General features: G+C 40.0%; 1 protein-coding gene across 2 annotated transcripts in view; it reads right to left on the bottom strand.

The window, feature by feature from the left end:
- The window catches only part of ATF1 (activating transcription factor 1), an 89,775-nt gene that overhangs the window by 6,850 nt on the left and 63,649 nt on the right, over positions 1-19,276 (bottom strand). For both annotated transcript variants that reach the window (XM_059403109.1, XM_059403110.1), the window contains exons 4-6: positions 7,011-7,141; positions 3,466-3,648; positions 3,221-3,380 (exon numbers count right to left, since the gene is read on the bottom strand). In XM_059403109.1, the coding sequence (XP_059259092.1) occupies positions 3,221-3,380; positions 3,466-3,648; positions 7,011-7,141 (474 nt within the window). The remainder of the gene's footprint in view (positions 1-3,220; positions 3,381-3,465; positions 3,649-7,010; positions 7,142-19,276) is intronic.

Below are 19,276 nucleotides of genomic sequence, written 5' to 3'. Positions count from 1 at the left end.
CTACGGCTCAGGTCATGATCCCAGGGTCCTGGGATTGAGCCCCACATTGGGCTCTCTGCTCTGCAGGGAGCCTGCTTCCTCCTCTCTCTCTGCTTGCCTCTCTGCCTACTTGTGATCTCTGTCAGATTAAAAAAAAAAAAAATCTTTAAAAAAAAAATAGGCAATTATATAAAAAAGAGGTTTCATTTCTTTCATTTAAATCTTTGTAGCTCCCCCCACCAATCCTTTTACGGTTTTACTAAACTGTCAAAGATTTCCAAGACAATGCTGAAGAGAATCATTTCTTCTTCTTCTTGTGGATGACTGTCCTCGATATTCTAAGCAGATAAATATGTATTTGCTAATAAGTTTTTTCTTTCCCAATTTTTATCATTTTTATAGCCTCTCAATTTTTGATGATTTTCAATGACATCCCTTTTTTCCGCTTCAAATATAATAGATAACTGAATACTTTATATAACTCATTCTTCTGTCTCTCTTTCTGCTGACTCTAGCTCCTGAAAGGTAGGTAGTGTGTGGTATCTAAGTCTTTGGACTCTGAAACTTGGAGCATGTGTTCATGAAATCCTACCTCTACCACTTATTAAGTAGTCTAACCTTGGGCAAATAAAGTAACCTAAGCCTCCGCTTCCCCATCTCAAAAAACACTGAAGTAATACACACACCTCAAAAATTTCTGTGAAAATTACATAAAGGTGTTGGCACATATAATGATGGAGGCCTAATTAATTCCTTGGGTAGTCTGTGGTTTTTCAACTTGTATTTGTTGGAACTCAATGTGCGGGAATTTGTTAAAGCCTGTGTTGAGAATGCCTTTTTCCAAAACGTTGGGGGCACTATGGACCCATCTTTATATGACAGCTGACTCTTGAACAACACAGATTTCAACTATGTGAGGCTATTTATATGCAAATTTTCCCAATAAATATAGAACCAAAAATGTATTTTCCTTATGTTTTAATAACACTTTTTCTCTAGTTTATGTTAAGAATACAGCATATAATACATACAACATATAAAATACGTGTTGACTATTTCAGTAAGGATTCTGGTCAACAGGAGGCTAAGCTTTGGGAGAGTCAAAAGTTATATATGAATTTTCAACTGTGAGGGGTCAGTGCCCCAATCCCTATGTTGTTCAAGGGTCAATTTTAGAACCCCTGTGTTTGGTAGAACACTTCTTGGGTGCTGACTTCATGAAGAAAAATCTCTGATCCAGTGTCCTAGCCTACACAGACCACAGGCTTTATCCCTGGTCCCCTCTGAGTACCAAAGCTGTAGCAATCACAAAGATTTGAATTTATCACAGAATTTACAGAGGCTACTTCAGTACTTATTAACCTCATGGTCTTGTGCTTCTGGTTCACTCCTAACCTCAACAGATATTTTACTTTCCTGTAGGCTCATTCAATCATTTAAAAGGGTGATTTTTATGTTTCACCAAGCTTTTAAAAATATTACATAACCTAGGTCATATTGTCAGAAAGAGAATTCTCATTCTAATAATTTTTTAAAAGTCTTTTGGGTTTCCTAGGTACACAATCATATCAACAAAAAAAAACACAATTTCTTCTAATATTTACATAACTTACTTCAGTTCCTTGTCTTAGGGCATTTGTTGGAACCTCCAAAAACAAAGTCCCTGCTATGTCAACAAGTTCATTTATGATGATGCCTTAGTTTTTAGTAAAGAAACTTTTATCCTGAAGTAATTAAATGCGTCTCTCCAGTCCTTTTATGATCATTTTTATTGCTTTAGAAAATCATCCTTTTATTCTAGCTGTCTTAACTGGTGAGGAGCTGAAAACAGAATCCTACTGTAATTTTTCTTTTCTTTTCTTTTTTTAAGATTTATTTATTTGACAGAGATCACAAGTAGGCAGAGAGGCAGTCAGAGAGAGAGGAGGAAGCAGGCTCCCTGCAGAGCAGAGAGCCCAATGTGGGGCTCAATCCCAGGACCCTGGGATCATGACCTGAGCCAAAGGCAGAGGCTTTAACCCACTGAGCCACCCAGGCGCCCCCTTACTGTAATTTTTAAAAAACTGTTTTATTCCTGGGTATTTACCCTTTTTGGTTCCTAATATAGTTAGTTTACTGGTATTCTTTTTCTCCCCCCCACCTTGTACTCACTGCAGAAGGCTACCCATTATCCCCTTTTCTCAAAGACTGGTGGTTTTTCACAGGTGATGTACATATAGCTCATAAAGCTATGTTTAAAATACATTTAAAATGAGCGGTGCCTGCAGGGCTCAGTCATTAAGAATCTGCCTTCAGCTCAGGTAACGATCCCAGAATCCTGGGATCGAGCCCCACATCCCGCATGCACCCCAGTGTGCACCCCGTGTCTACCTCCCTGCTCAGCAGGGAGCCTGCTTCTCCCTCTCCTCCCTGCTCATGCTCTCTTGCTATCTCTCTCTCAAATAAATAAAAAACCTTAAAAATAAGATATGTTTAAAAAGAAAGTAAATATTTCTGGAGGTTAAATCACTTCTATATATTCATGGGTGAATTTCATTTTTTAGGAGCATTTCTGTGTTCATCAGTTTTTGTAGGAATTCTTCCCTCTTCTTGCTGTCAATGGCAAGCAGTGAATTATTACTTTCATTTAAGTTCTGTCAGCCCAACAAGAACAAAGTTATTGTTTGAAAAGTTTGCTTAGGGACGCCTGGGTGGCTCAGTTGGTTAAGCAGCTGCCTTCGGCTCAGGTCATGATCCCAGCGTCCTGGGATCGAGTCCCACATCGGGCTCCTTGCTCGGCGGGGAGCCTGCTTCACCCTCTGCCTCTGCCTGCCATTCTGTCTGCCTGTGCTCGCTCTCTCCCCTTCTCTCTCTGATAAATAAAATCTTAAAAAAAAAAATGCTGAAAAGTTTGCTTAATAGTACTATTTAAAAAAACAATATATTAAATAAAGAGACAGCAATGGGACATACCAATCCACTGGAAATAAACTAGACATAATAAACTGGAGATAAACTAGACATAAAACTCAGTTAAAAAAAAAAAAGCTGATACAAATCTCTCTTTTTTAAGTAAGCTCTATGTCCAACGTGGGGCTCAAACTCACAACCCCAAGATTAAGAGTCAGGTGATCCACCGACTGAGCCAGTCAGGCACCCCACACCTCTCTCATTTTTAATACACACTTGCATTTAACCCATGGTTATGTTTTGAGATTTACAGAAACATTACCTATTCTGGCAGTACAATTTTACCACCTACCTGTTTTTCATCAATCTTATTTCTCTTTTCAGCTGGGGGTCATCCGTCTTGGTTGTCTGAGACGTAAGAGTCACAGGAGACGTCATCACCACAGTCTGCGGCAGTGAAGTGGCTGAAGGCGTGGTTCGGATCTGGTACGTCTGCATATCTCCCGTTGCAGCTGTGCGGTCAGAAGAATGAATGAATGCCTAGGTGTCTTTGAAAGGATGTCGGGAAGTTCTCCACAGACACTTAAGCATACTTACTTTGTACAACTACCTGGTTGCTGGGCACAAGTATCTGCTGTCCATCAGAGGTCTGTGCATACTGGAGAATTGTTGTACCTTGCTGAGTACTGCCTGAATTTGTCATGGTTAATGTCTGAAGTCCCTGTACTCCATCTGTGCCTGGACTGGCCAGCTGTAAGGCTCCATTTGGGGCAATGGCAACTTTAACCAAAGAGAGAACATAGCTATTGTAAGGCTAGACAACACACTAATTGCAAAGGATTGGTGAAAAAACACCCAAACACCACTACTTATTAAAACAGGTTTGCATGCAGTTCCACTTGCTACCTGTTGACTACTCTGAGTGAACTATATGTAAAGGAAATAAAATGGCATTTCTCCATAAAATGTTATAGTTCAGACGCACTAATCTTAAATTTAGTCTCAAACTATACAATATAACTGATTAGTCAAAACACATCTTGGTCTCCATGAAGCACTGCACACTAATTCCCACTGTGGTCACAGCAGTTGTGGCGCATTAGGAGAGGGTACCAATGGCTAACTTTCAAAGGAAAAATAAGTAGAAAGAAACATTAACATAGCTTGTGATTTTTATTCAAATAAGCTCAAAAATATTTTTGAATAGATTAAACTGTGCCTATGGAAAAATTTTAAATAGCATTAAAGTTACACAATGAAAACAAAAATCTTCATACTGTTTCTGAGCTCTGCTGTCCTGTGTAACCACTGTTTAAAAAGTACTGTTATTTACACAAGTGATATTTTAAAAATGTAATCTATTCAAGTCATTTCCTAGTGAACCAGGAAGGTGGTCATGAGAAAGCCCATATACAGACCACATTTCTATGTGCCCCCCAGGCATTTTTCAATAAATTTTACTTATGTTAATGCTTTCCTCTCAAACCTTAAATGAAATACCAAAAGGTTTGACCGAATAGAAAACATTTCAGCATTATACAATTCCACACAATAAATCCCCTTTAGAGGACGCCTGGGTGGCTCAGCTGGTTAAGTGTCTGCTTTCAGCTCAGGTCATAATCCCAGGGTCTTGGGACAGAGTCCTGCATAGAGCTCTCTGCTCAGCGGGGAGCTTGCTTCTCCCCGGCCTGCTGCTCCCCTGCTTTGCTCGCTTTCTGACAAACAAATAAATCTTTAAAAAAAAAAAATCCCTTTTAGAATTTAATGCCTCATCTCTGTACCCCCTTATCAGACTATTATTGGATTTTTTCTTTTACACTTTGGCTATCAGAAAGCCAAAGCACACTTGTCTGTATTTGTGCATTTTAGGTGAAACTAATTTCTTTCAGGAGTTTTTAAGTATCCCTCACCCACAGGCACACAACCAATTTATATGACTAGAAGTAATGGCAGTGTTTAGATACAGAGGTTTAAATTTATATTAGCAATTATTTGCAATCTCCACTTCTGTAACACACATTATAAATAAAAAATAAAACCCCCATTCTCTATTTATTCCACTGGCCACCCCATACCCTCTTCCAGAGGTAACCATTATTTTTGGTATACATCCTTCCTAATCTTTTCCTAGGTTCACATAGACTGATATATTAATACATACCAAAATATGTGTATCCATACACATACACGTATAGACCTACATCTTGTGATGTTAAGTATATGCAATGATACAGAACTGTAACATTTTTTGTAACATATCTTCCTATTTTTTAAAAAGATTTATTTCAGAGACAGCACGCATGAGTGGGGGGAGGGGCAAAGGGACAGCGAGAAGCAGACTCCCCACAAGCACAAAGCCCAACATGGCCCGATCCCAGGACCCCAAGACCATGACCTGAGTGGAAGGCAGATGCTTAACTGACTGAGCCCCCCCAAGGCGTCCCCTTCCTGTTTTTGTTTAACCTATGTATTTACCTGGTTGAGTTTACTCTAAATCTGCACTGATACAGTAGCCATCAATGACTTAAATTAACTAAAAAAACAAGATAAAAAAATTCAGTTCCTCAGTCTCACCAGCCACATTTCAAGTGCTCAGTAGTTACACTAGCTTAGCGGCTACTGTACTGGCCAGTGCAGATACAGAACACGTTCATCATCAAGGAAGTTCTATTGGATCATGCTGTCTTAAATACTAGTTGGTATTGTACTTATTTCAATCATATATACAATATTAGCCTAAGTTTCTATATAGTTTTCATAATTTCTAATTTTAATTGTTTTAGAATAAGTCATATTAACATATAATTTTGCTAATATGCTGCTTTAAGAAAAATTTTTTTGAAAACCATAATGCATGTATACAGTTAAAAAAAAAGAAAGTTTTATTTAAAAGTGAACTTCTGTTTGAAAGTAAACTTCTCAACCGCCTCTGATCTTGCTCCCAGGTATCCTTCCTTGCAACCACTGTTCTCAGTTTCTTATGTGTCCTTACTGCGGTCTTCTTTTAATATAATCTTTAAGTATTTATTCATAACAAACATCACTGAAAGCCTACTGTGCCCCAGGCGTTCTATGCCTGGTGTTCACAGTTGTGAACAAGACAAAATTCTTGCCCCTCAAGAATTTATCCTTAAGAACAGATCATAAATGAGCTAATAATTCTATATAATCTAGGATTAAAAAACTAATATACACTTTTTTATGATTATTTTAAAAATGCTATAAAAATGCTAAGAAAGCTAACCAAAAAGTGTGTGTTAAAAAGAGTGGTCTCTGAGGAAGTGACACTTAAGTGGAGCAGGGGTGAGGATGCAAGTCCTGTGAGGCTCTGAGAGAAAAATGTGCCAGGCGGCGGGGAGGACGAGCCTGAACAGCCTGAGGCAGAAACAAGCTGCATGTGCTGGAGAAACAGCAAGAAAGTCTGTGGCGCCAGATGCCATCCAATGGCAGATGAGAGCGGAGCTGGGTAAGTAAGGCCAGGTCCTGGATATAACCTCCCCCTACAGAACTTATCCGAGGTGTGATGGAGCGCCACTGGAGGATCTGGAGCAAAAGTGTTGTGATCTAAGTGACATTTTAAATAAATGGCTTTGGCTGCAGTATGGGAAATAGTGAGAGCAAGAATGGAAGCAAATGACCACCACAGTACTGAGACCAGGGTATAAAGCAAAGGGGGTGGCAGTGACTGGAGAGGTGAGAGGGGGTCAGATGGGACACAGATTTTGAGGCAAGAGTCAACTAGACTTGAAGAACAGGAGTTAGGAATGAAAGGAGACATCATCCACAAATGAACAGAACAAAGAATTCGGTGGGCGTGACAAAATTATATCTTGACTGTGGTAGTGGTTAGACAACTCCATGAATTTGTCAAAAATCCAAAGTAAGCGTATCACTTATAAGCTATGTGACTGTAGGGACATTATCTAACCTCTCTAAGGCTCTATCAGTTTCCTCATATCTGACGAATTATTGTAAGAAGCAAATGTGATCATGCAGAAAAAGTACTTCGCATTATTTTTGGCTCAAAATGCTATTCTTAAGTTATCCTCACTATTAAAGCATGACTGTCTTTCTATATACCACTTCTTTATCGAAGTTAGTTTTTGTGTGCCCATCATGTAAAAATTCATTCCTATACGTACTGTACTGTCCACTGCTAGTTTGATAGATGGGAGTTGGAACAGACATAGAAGTGACAGCAGAAACTCCAGGGTTTTCTCCGTCTCCTTTTCTGCCCCGTGTATCTTCAGAAGATAGATCTTTCAAAATTTTTCTGTGAAAAATAAAACTCTATTAATTGGTAATGAGGACAGCTTTACAAAAACAAATTGCTACAACCTTTTCAGTCTCAGGTTAGAAGTTTACTCATCTACTAGACATCTGAACTGTTGTGTCAAGGAACCGTTTTAGTTTAGCACAGACTACTGTATGATGTGTACTGCAGGCTCGTTACGCCTTATCTATTGGCTACCTGAAAAGAGACACTGAATAAATACCCCTTACAGAGGTAGGAAAGGTCTCTTTCCCCTACAAAACAGAAGACTCCATTGTAAGGTATTTCATTAACTAACAAGAATAGTATTCATTTTCTAAATAGTGACCTTCATTTAAAAAGACCAAATTAAAAAAAATTTTTTTCAACCTTCAACTCTATAGTGAGAAGCCCACAGTTCTAAGAAACAACAAGAAAATTTAAAATGCTACTATAAAAAAGCACACAGTATTAGTGATAAGTGAAATTATTTATGAATGATTTTTTAAAAAGTAATCTCTATATCCAATGTGGGGCTCGAATTCACAACCCCGAGATCACGAGTTGCGTGCTCCACTGACTAAGCCGGCCACATGCCCCAATAAAATTGTTCATATCAACAAGAAGTAAATATAATTCCACCGATATCCTCAGACTTGGTAAAATGAGACTTAAGCAGGAATACAAGGATGGAGAAGGATTCCCTTCTGAATCTGAAAGGAAAGATCTTCAAAACACAACTGGGAGTGCAGGGACAAATAAGAATTATTTGTTTCTAAGGGAAAAAAGAAAAAAGAAAAAAGAGAAGAGAAAAAAAATCTTTCCTTAAGAATTCTATGTTCATTGTAGAAAAATCAGAAAACTGAAATACTTGTATGGAAGCAACAAAAAATAGTCACAAAAGGGGAAAAAAGCCCTTAGCACTAAAAAGGATCTTCCATTTATGTATGCCAACTTTCCAGCCTATGCAGGAATTCCCTAACATTCCTAACAGCCTCTATTTCCAGGAATAAGGCACCCACAACTTCCAAACAGCAAACCATTCAATTACTTATCCCTTTCTTACTTAGATCCAAAGCTGATTCCACCCAGTGAATGAAGCTAAGAAACTAAGCTTAACCCTAACTATATATCCATGCCCTAACTGCAGTATTTGACAATTGCTACAGTTCTTTCTTTGAGGCCAAATAATTTTAGTTCCTTCAGCTCTTCTATAACATGCTGAAAATTGGTTCTCCAATGTGGTCTCCTTACCAATCTTCCCAATAAGAGCTAATACAACCAAAGAGTATATCAACAGATGTCCACACGGAGAATAAGAGAAGTGGCAGTCCTACAGGACTCCGTGTTAGGCATCTGTAAAATGAGCATGCTGGCTCCTAAACCTGCTTACATATCAGAATCTTCTGGAGAGGTTTACTGAATCCACATTCCCATCTGGTGTCCCTAAGGGCTGAGGGGGTGGGTCAGGACAGAGCTCCAGAATCCCTTTCACAGATGCCCACATGGCATTCTGCAGCCAGCCTTACCAGAGACTGTGGAATACTGTGCCAGTTTCTTTTCACTTTTAAGTTATGAAACATTTTGAGCATAAAGAAAAGTACAGAAATTAAAACACCTATGTACCATATACCAAGAATCGACAGATGGTAATCTATCCTGCCACCTTGATGAATTCGTTAACTACCTCTACTACAGTGGATTCTTTAACATTTTCTTCTATATATGTAATCATGTCATCTCATCCTTTCCAATCTGGATGCCTTTTATTTCATTCTCTTGCCTAACTGCCTGAATACAATGTTAAACAGAAGTCACGAGAGCAGATGTCCACAGCATTGTTGGGTTTATGACCCTAGGAAGAAAACTTTCAGTCTTCCACGATAACATATGCCTTTGGTTACAGGCTTTTGCAGAGGGGCTTTATTAGGCTGAAGCGCTCCCTTCTATTTGTTTGATGAGCATTTTTATCATTAAAGGGTACTCAATTTGTCAAATTTTGGGGGGTGTCTATTGAGATGACCATATATTCTTCATTCTTATTCTATAAATATCTATAACACTAATTGATTTTCAGGTATTGAGCCAATCTTGCATTCCTGGCATAAAATCCTACTTGATAATCATGCATAATGCCTTTTATATATTGTTGGATTTGGTCTGCTTAGCTCATATTTTGCTAGGGATCTCTGTGTTTATATTCATGAGGAATATGGGTTTATAATTTTATAAAATCTTTGAATTGGTTAAATTCATGTCTTAATATAAATATTGGTATCACCTGATCTACCTATTATTTGCTTTCTGTTTTTTAAAAAGTCTTCTGGGGATGCCTAGCACTCTCGACTTTCAGGGTTGTGAGTTCAAGCCCCACGTTGGGCACAGAGCTTACTTAAAAACAAGAAGTCTTCTGTATTCTTCTGGGTTATCTGAAGATTTTTCAGAAGTCCATTTTAATTAATCATATTTGACTAAATCTCCTAATATTTAGTAATTGCTCTAAGCAGTTATAATATAGATACCCTGTCTACTTAGAAATATCTTGTCAAGATTTTTTATTTATTTGCCAGAGGGTACGAGCACAAGCCGGGGGAGGGGTGGCAGGCAGAGAGAGAAGCATGCTCCCCTCGGAACAAGGAGCCCAGTGAGGGGTTCATCCCAGGACCCTGGGATCATGACCTGAGCTGAAGGCAGATGCTTAACCACCTGAGCCACCCAGGCGCCCCCGTAGTTGTCTTGTATGTTACATCTGCATACACTGAAAGCCACAAGACAATGCCATCTTTTCTTGTCAACCAAACACAGTTTAAAGAATTCAATAGAAGGAGAACAGTTCATTATACTTGCCCAGGTCGTGCTGTTGCTGTTTCTTCATTCCTAACCTTCCAGATTTCTGTCTTCAGAGCTTTCTTAGCAGTTACGTTAGAGCAGGTCTGCTGTCAGTGATTGCTCTAAGTTTTCTTTCACCCAAGAATAATGACCTCACCTACCATTTCTGACAGATATTTTCACTAGATACAGAATTCTGGATCCATTTTTTTTCTTTCAACACTTTAGAAATATATTTCACTTTCTTCTAGCCTCCTTAGTTTTGATGAGAAATCTCTAATGAATCACAATGTTCCCTTTTAAGTAATGTGTCATTTTTCTCTGGCTGCTCACGAAAGTGTGCTTCATCTTTACTTTTCAGCAGTTTGATCATGACCTGTCTGGGTAGGGGTTTCTTTGTGTTTATCTATGGCTTAGCATTTGTGGAGCCTTTTTTAAAAAAAGATTTATTTGAGAGAGAGAATGAATGAGCACCAGGGAAGTGAGGGAGAGGGAGTCTCAAGTAGACTTTATGCTAGGCCTAACACAGGGCACAACCCCACGACCCTGAGATCATGAACCGAAACTGAGAGTCTTGACACTTAACCGACTGTGCCACCCAGGTATCCCTGCTAAGCTTTTTCAATCTGTGGGTTTCATCAAATATGGGAATGTTCTGGCTATTGTTTTCTTTAAAGATTTTTTTCTGCAACACACTCTTCCTTCTCCTATGACCCATAAATGTTAGAACTTTTGGTATTGCCTCACAAATTCCTGGGACTTAGTGAATTTCTGTAATCTTTATTGAAATTAGTGAGCTTGTCTAATCTCTTTTGTTTAGACTGGATTGTCTCCAAAGAACTATCTTTGAAACTGGCTACCTCCTTATCCTTAGTCTCCTATAGAATTCATCCAGTGAAGTTTTATTTGTTACTACATTTCTCGGCTCTAAAATTTCTATCTGGTTCTCTTTATATCTTGTACTTTTTTGTTAGGAGTTACTATCTTTCCATTCATTTCAGGAGAATTCACGCTTCTTAGAATGTTTTAATAATAGCTCCTTTGAAGTTCTTGTCACATAATTCCAATATCTATGGCATCTGCTGACAGTCTTCATAAGCAGTTAGGATTTTTCCACGTTCTCTTGTATGCCAAGTTATTGGGGACATTTTCAATATTATATGATATGGTTCCTGTTTAAACTCTCTGGAGAGTATCTGATATTCTTGTTTCAGCAGGCTCAACCTAGTTGGATCAAACTAGTTGTGTCCAGGTCACAAATTCCGACAAGCATTCAGTGGACTGTGATTCCAACATTAGTTCAGTTTTCTAAGCCTTTTTTTGCAGTGTTATTCAGATCTGGTCCCTATGTGCACCATGAATTACTGGTCAGTCTGGGACGTGAGCCATTATCTGTCCTATGTATAGTTCAGTTGCCCAAATGCTAGGGATGCCCATTTCACTTATCTGCTGAACATTTATGAATGGGTGCTGAATTTTATCACTTTCACTGCATTTACTTGTATGTTTGATGATTTTTCACTGTGAATTCGTATCCGGTTGATCCTAATCTAGAGTAATCCAGAAAGCTTAACTTGGGGAAGCTTCCTTTCAGAGGCCTACTGCAGGGATCCCAGCATAAAACAGAAATCTCAGGGGCGCCTTGGTGGCTCAGTGGGTTGGGGCCTCTGCTTTTGGCTTGGGTCGTGAACTCAGGGTCCTGGGATCGAGTCCTGCATTGGGCTCTCTGCTCGGTGGAGAGCCTGCTTCCTCCTCTCTCTCTGCCTGCCTCTCTGCTACTTGTAATCTTTGTCAAATAAATAAATAAAAATAAAATCTTAAAACAGAAATCTCAGGTTCAGGGTTCCTTCCTGCAGGAGACCCAAAGTAATGGGTGTACCTTGGTTTTCATGCTTGCTTCTGCTTCCCACTCTGGTTTTGGCTCATGTACCTGTATTGTTAAAAAGAAAACCAGGGGCCCAAAATGGCATCACTTAGGCCGAGTCCCCAACCGAGGACTTAATACCTAATCTAACTGCAGTTTCAACTTCCCTCAGAAATGTGGTGTTAACTAATTAGCCAGAAGTTTTCAAATCAGTGCCAGTGAGTACTACATGGGCCCTTTCCATACGCCAAATGAAGGAAGGGTAGTCTGCATCATAACCCATGCTCCAGACCACCTGGGTGGCTCAGTCCATTATGCCTCTGCCTTTGGCTTAAGTCATGATCCAAGGTCCTGGGATCAGACCCTGAAATGGGACTCTGCTCACTGGGGAGCATGCTTCTCCCTTTTCCTCTACTGTGCTCTCTATCAAATAAATAAAATCTTAAGGGAAAAACAAACCAACAAAAACCCAGGTTCTTCCCACAAAGAGAAAGAGACCTTGCCTGGGACAGTCCATTTCATTTGCTAAAAATTTCTTGGAAGAAGAGTGCCCCACTCTTCTTCCCATAAAAGCCTTCCATTTTGTAAAGCTCCTCAAAGCTCCCCTCAATTCAATTATTTATTTAAGTCCATCAGACCTTCAAATTTACGCGGCTGAATTCTGTTTAACAGATTTGGTGTTGTCAGGATCAAAAGCGAACTTCTGGCAGCATCTGGGGACAACAAAAAAAACAGGTGTGGAGCCCCACAAACCCTTCAGAGTTCACGGTCTTTCTCACCGTATCTGGGGACCCTTGGTAAGTCCCTTTCAGTTTTAGCTCTGTTCTTTTTGTATCCAGCTGCCAATATGAATTTCTAGTAAAGTGTTAGCGGGTCAGGCTAGACCAATGAGGTTCTAAGGGAGTACCAGTCCTTAACCCCTGATTCAGCCCACACTTCCACCTTGGAATCCTTCCCTAGTTCCAGTCCATAGGCTGGCTTAGTTCACACTGGGAATTGCTGTTAGTACACAAAGAATTCTCTTGGCTGTGGCCATTCCACAGTGACTTGTTTTACGTAAATAAAGGTTAGCTAGTGGGGATTTCAGAAAATGGAAAGCCCCAAGAATTGGTGGGCACTGGTCAAAGCATTCAGGAGCTGTTAGAGCACTTGCCATCTAACTCAAAGACTCCCAGTGTTCGTATAAGCTGGTCAAAGAATAGGTTAGACTGACGGTAGTTCACCCACCAACCTCACAAAAACTTGCACGCAATGAGGTACACTGTAAAGCAACCTGTGAATCTCAACCCCACGCAAGTCCCTCTTAGGTATCAGTTTGGGGAAAAGGTCTAGTTAAAACAGATGGGGTCCTTTCTCTCTACAGAGCTGAGTGTGCTGCCTTACAGCACACCTGCTTATTTTACGTCTAAGCACTATAGTCCCAAAGTTACAGCTGCTACCTAGGAGGCTTAATTTTTTTTTTTTTTCACTAAAACAACATGGAATTACTATGACTGTTATGAGGAAGGTTGAATTAGACAAGATCATCCATCCATTTAAGAACCTTTGCACTTGAAAGTTTAATTGGTAAGAAGCCGCCTCCGAAAGATTTCAAAATTCCAAAATAGTCTCATTTAATAAGATTCATGATTCAAGATTCATGGCAAAAAGGTATCTAAACCAAGACTGTAAGACTGATGTAAATCCTACTGTTCCCGTCTGTCCTTTGGTTACTCCTCTTAGTGAGCTTCTGTTTGAACTGCCTTTCCATTCTCCTGAAGAGATTGAGACCTTTGGAAATAAGACCACTTGGGGCTACTGGTGAGTCTCTTAGTCCTTGCGCTAAGGCTGAACTGAAAGCCATAGGTGAAGATTTTCTTAAAACTCAGGAGGACCCTCAAGAGTTTTTTTTTAAATAAAGAGATTATCTCCTGAGACCAACTGAAAGAGGGGAAATAAAACTTAATCTTGTCCTTCTGTTTCCAAATCCAGACCCGGTGGAAAATGATCCTTTGTCTTTCTTGTTACCTCCTAAGAACATGGCTTAGCTTTCTGCCTGTCTGGGACATGAGACTGAGTGTTCTTTCTTTGGCTATCTTTGGGAGTGACTCTAGATCTTCCTAAGATAATGTCTTTTACTCTCCCATTGTAGAGGCATTTGGGTCCATAAGGTTACCAGAAATATTTACTCTTTTCCAAGCTGACACCTGATGAGATATTTGAAAGGATTTAGTAACTCTATAATCAGAAATGTGGCCAAATTGGAAGCTGATATGGAAAAGCTTTTTTTTTTTCCCTTTAAATTTTATTTATTTTATTTATTTGTCAGAGAGAGAAAACACGGGTGAGTGAGTACAAGCTGGCGAGTGGCAGGCAGAGGGAGAAAGCAGGCTCCCTGGTAAGTAAGGACCTAATACAGAACTCAATCCCAGGACCCTGGGATTATCATCATGACCTGAGTCCAAGGCAGATGCTTAACCTACTGAGCCACCCAGGCATCCCTGAGTGGAATTTTTTTTTTTTTAAAGGCCTTATCCCCTAAGCTTACCCAGAGGGAAAGAAGACATTTCCCTAAATGGGATGGGGAGGTCAGTCCTTTGGTGTCCTTCAATCGCCAATCCAATTCTTTTGAGGAATTAGAAAGAGCTGTCTTTATTCTAAGAATGTAGTCTTTACAGGATCAGAGATGTCATTCCAAGAACAATTCAAAGACCAAAGTCCCAAGCCTCCCCTATTTATCTCAAAAGGCTTACAAACGTAAAAATTCTGGTGTGGGGAAACAGAAGTTCTTGTATTTTTCTCCTGTGTCTTTAAAATGTAAGTATCTGGCGCACCTGGTGGCTCAGTGGCTTAAAGGCTCTGCTTTTGGCTCAGGTCATGATCCCAGGGTCTTGGGACTGAGCCCCGAATGGGGCTCTCTGCTCAGCGGGGAGCCTGCTTCTCCCCTCCCCTCTCTCTGCCTACCTCTCTGCCAGCTTGTGATTTCTGTCTGTCAAATAAATAAAATCTTTAAAATGTAAATATCTGCACTTGGTTGGCTCCTTTGGTAAAGCAATTCTTTTTTTTTTTTTTTAAGATTTTTAATTTATTTATTTGACAGAAAGAGATCACAAGTAGGCAGAGAGGCAGGCAGAGAGAGAGAGAGGAGGAAGCAGGCTCCCCGCTGAGCAGAGAGCCCGATGCGGGGCTCAATCCCAGGACCCTGGGATCATGACCTGAGCTGAAGGCAGAGGCTTTAACCCACTGAGCCACCCAGATGCCCCGGGTAAAGCAATTCTTGATGCTGGGGTTATAAATTCAAGCCCCACACTGGGTATAGAGATTACTTAAAAACAAAACAAAATAAAAACATAAAAATGTTCAGTGCTAAATCTGGTCTTCTCTAGAAACTCGTATCTAGTCCACTCTTTAAAATACAAATTTAGGGGTGCCTGGGTGGCTCAACTGTCTTTTTTTTTTTTTTTTTAAAGATTTTATTTATTCGACAGAGAGAGATCACAAGTAGGCAGAGAGGCAGGCAGAGAGAGAGGAGGAAGCAGGCTCCCCACCGAGCAGAGAGCCCGATGCGGGGCTTGATCCCAGGACCCTGAGATCATGACCTGAGCCAAAAGCAGAGGCTTTAACCCACTGAGCCACCCAGGCGCCCCGGCTCAACTGTCTTGATCCCAGGGTTCTGGGATCAAGTCCCACATCAGGCTCCTGCTCCACGGGAAGCCTGCTTCTCCCTCTTCCATTCCCCCTGCTTGTGTTCCCTCTCTCACTGTGTCTTTCTCTGTCAAATAAATAAAATCTTTAAAAATAAAATAAAATACAAATTTAATGGAGGTAATTCTTATTTGAGAGAGAAAGTGAGAAAAGATACCGACAGGAAGCATGAGCAAGACGAGCGAACATGGGGCATGGGGTGGGTGTGGGGGAGAAGCAGGCTCACTGCTGAACAGGGAACCCAATGCGGGGCTTGCTTCCAGGACCTCGGGATCATGACCTGAACCAAAAGCAGATGCTTAATGGACTGAGCCACCCCGGCTCCCCTTAATGGAGGTAATTCTTATCAAGAAAAAAAACAGAAGGGGGAAAGGCTGTGTGGACAGACACGTCATTAGAATCATCCACATTAATTAGGAAACTTACTCTGTGTAGGTCCCTGATATCTCTTATTGTGTCAAGAAAAAAATAATAGCTTAGGATAATGGCTGGCTTTGTCTAATGTTTAATGAAATTTTTGTAGATAATCTATTCATAATTATAAAGACAAATTAAATAGATGTATGCAAGATAAAAATTTATAATTGAACTTTTCAGTAATATTAGGTCAATTTAAATAGTTTTCCCCATTTATTGGGGGGGAGTTAATCTTAAACTTTCAAAGTTTTACTGAATTAGATTAAATGAGTTAAACCTAAACTCAGTAAATATCTGAATCATTCCAAGTAAGACAAAATACAGCAACATTAATCAAGGTTTATCTACTTCTGGCTTATTACAGAGAGACTAAAAGATACTTAGATATGATAATGCTACACTGGAAAGATTTTAAAGATATGCTTTTGAAAATTCTGAAATATATTAAATTATAAATTTAAAGAATGCTTATAAACAGTTCACAGTTAAGAATTAAGGCTTCTAAAGGTTAAGAATTCTAATTAATATGTGTAACTAAAACTAATAATAAGGAAAACATTTCCATATACCAGGAAGTAGGATATGCTTTCAGTGAAGGAGAAATACACTTTTTTTTTTTTTTGGTCCTAAAATGAGGCTGGTTGTCTAAAGAAGAAAAACACAGGACAAAATCATAATGAAGAAAAAAAAGTTCTAGAAGTTTTGTGGCAGAGGAATCTTTGAAAAGGAATGTGTGGTCCAGCTCGTTAAGATTAAAATATATTTTTTTTAAATGAGTTTTAATATCAAAAGTAACGGTGCAAAATTAGAATTTGGTTTTCTCTCTGGTCTGACATTGGTAAAATTGTGAAAATTTCTTTACCTTTTAAAGTTTCATAATGATCTATGTTTCTGTTTAGGCAAGTGCTTTAAAACCTATTTTTGAGGGGCACCTGGGGGACTCAGTCTGTTGAACGTCCAATTCTTGCTTTTGGCTCAGGTCACAGTCTTGGGTTGGTGGGATGGAGCTGTTGGGCTCTGCTCGGCGGGAACCTGCTAGGGACTCTCTCTCTCTCTCTGCCCCTCCCCTGCGTGTTTGCTCTAACTAAAAAAATAAAAAATAAAAAACCTTTCAAAAATAGGGTTTTCCTTCTCTCTCAAATAAATAAAAAATCTTTTAAAGAAATAGGGTTTTCTCTTCCTTTTCGAATGTTTCTATATATATATATATATATATTTAAGATTTTGTTTATTTGAGAGAGTGAGCTGAGACTGTGTGTGCATGGTAGTGGGGTAAGCAGGAAGAGCAGAGATAAAGGGAGAAACAGGCTTCCAGAGAGCCCTATGTGGGACTCAGTCCTGGGACTCCGGGATCATGACCTGAGCCCAAGGCAGACGCTTAACTGACTGAGCCACCCAGGTGCCCCAAAAGTTTTCATATTTTTGACAAACTTCCCAAAATTAAAGTTTTTTTTTTTAAAGATTTTATTTATTTATTTGACAGAGAGATATTACAAGTAGGCAGAGAGAGAGGGAAGGAAGCAGGCTCCCTGCTGAGCAGAGAGCCCGATGCGGGACTCGATCCCAGCACCCTGAGATCATGACCTGAGCCGAAGGCAGCGGCTTAACCCACTGAGCCACCCAGGCGCCCCCCAAAATTAAAGTTTTTAAAAAAGATTTTATTTTTAAGAATCTCTACATCCAACATGGGACTTGAATTTATGATCCGGAGATCAAGAATCACAAGCTCTACTGACTGAGCCAGCCAGGAATCCCCCAAATTAAGTTTGAAAAAAAGTCTTTTTGACCTGGAATATCAAAGAAAAATTTGTTAAACTAATTAGGTTTATTTGATATGTCAAGTACATGGTAAGCACTGTTAAATTAAGTAATTTTAAGCCGCCTTTCTACTGTAAGACTGTGGGCACATGTGGATAAAGTTTATTCTGCTTCTGCAAAAATGGCCCTTCAGTGCCAGACTTCTGCTGTCATGATGTCCTTAAACATGGCCCACAGCCTACTCCTACATCAGAGAAATTAAGATGGAGTAATTAAGGCTATGAGAAACCCAAGATGGGCCACTGGGTTCTTTTCCACTTTCTGGCAAATCTTTTCTTTCGTTTTTACATTTCTTCACCCACCATGTTATCTTTAAGACTCAAATTATAAATAGACATTATGGTGTGGAGACTTCTCTAAGACTGCAGAAACAGTTTACCATCAATGTCTAACCTGGAGATTTTCCATAATCCTAGAAAAACTTTGTTTCCAGAGGCTTCAAGCCTCCTCCTTCCAATGACTCTGAACACCTGCCGCTGGACTTCATTGCCACATACTACGAGTCATCAATATACTCTTATTATTGTGTGTGTGTTTTCTGGAGACAGACTGAAGTTTGCCAATGTGAGGGCATTAGTCTTGCAGCAGGGGAAAACGAACAAAACCTTTAGAAAACATGTTTCCCGCTTGGGCTATACATTCCTTTGAGGCACCTACTTCACCAGGCAAATCACTCAAGCCTTGATAAAGGCCTTACAAGCATCTTGGAATTTATCACAGTCCCTGTCACCCTCAATCATCAGGCAAGGTTGAAAGAACTAATGAAATTCTCAAAGGCTCTAAGCTTGAGAAAACTGCTGGACTCCCTTGGCCTAAGGTGCTGCCACGGGCTCTGCTCAAACTCCCTCCAGAGACAGTCGCTGGGACACTGGGGTTATCGGCATACGACTTTCTGCTGATTCCTGGTTGTCTCGTGCTAGTATGACCAGTTCCTGTGAAGTCTTCAATGTCTTATACTAAAGCCAATCATCAACAGATTAAAGGAACTTTCCCTCACCTTATTGAAGGATCCTGTTGGTCACAGTCTGGAGCCTGGTGACCAGTATTTTGGAAAGATTATAAAATAAATAATCAAAACAAAACAGAAACACGCAGCTGTAAAGCCCTGCTGGAAAGTACCTTACCAAGTGCTCCTGACTACTGACACCGCTGCAAAACCAGAAAGCAGCTGTGGGGACACAACACCCAGGGGGTGCCTGCGTGGCTCAGTTGGTTAAGCCTCTGCCTTTGGCTCAGGTCATGATCTCAGGGTTCTGGGATTGAGTCCGACATCTGGCTCCTGGCTCAACGGGGAGTCTGCTTCTTCCTCTACCTCCTCACCCTTGCTCGTGCTCACACTCTCTCTCTAATAAATAAATAAATAAAATCTTTAAAAAAAAAAAAAACCCTTCAGGGCGCCTGGGTGGCTCAGTGGGTTAAGCCACTGCCTTCGGCTCAGGTCATGATCTCAGGGTCCTGGGATCGAGTCCCACATCGGGCTCTCTGCTCAGCAGGGAGTCTGCTTCCTCCTCTCTCTCTCTCTGTCAAATAAATAAATAAAATCT

This window comes from Mustela nigripes, chromosome 6, assembly GCF_022355385.1.
Source record: "Mustela nigripes isolate SB6536 chromosome 6, MUSNIG.SB6536, whole genome shotgun sequence".
In the NCBI taxonomy this organism is placed as follows: domain Eukaryota; kingdom Metazoa; phylum Chordata; class Mammalia; order Carnivora; family Mustelidae; genus Mustela; species Mustela nigripes.
The sequence above is the reverse complement of the archived record's forward strand: the minus strand, read 5'-3'. Positions and strand labels throughout refer to the sequence as shown.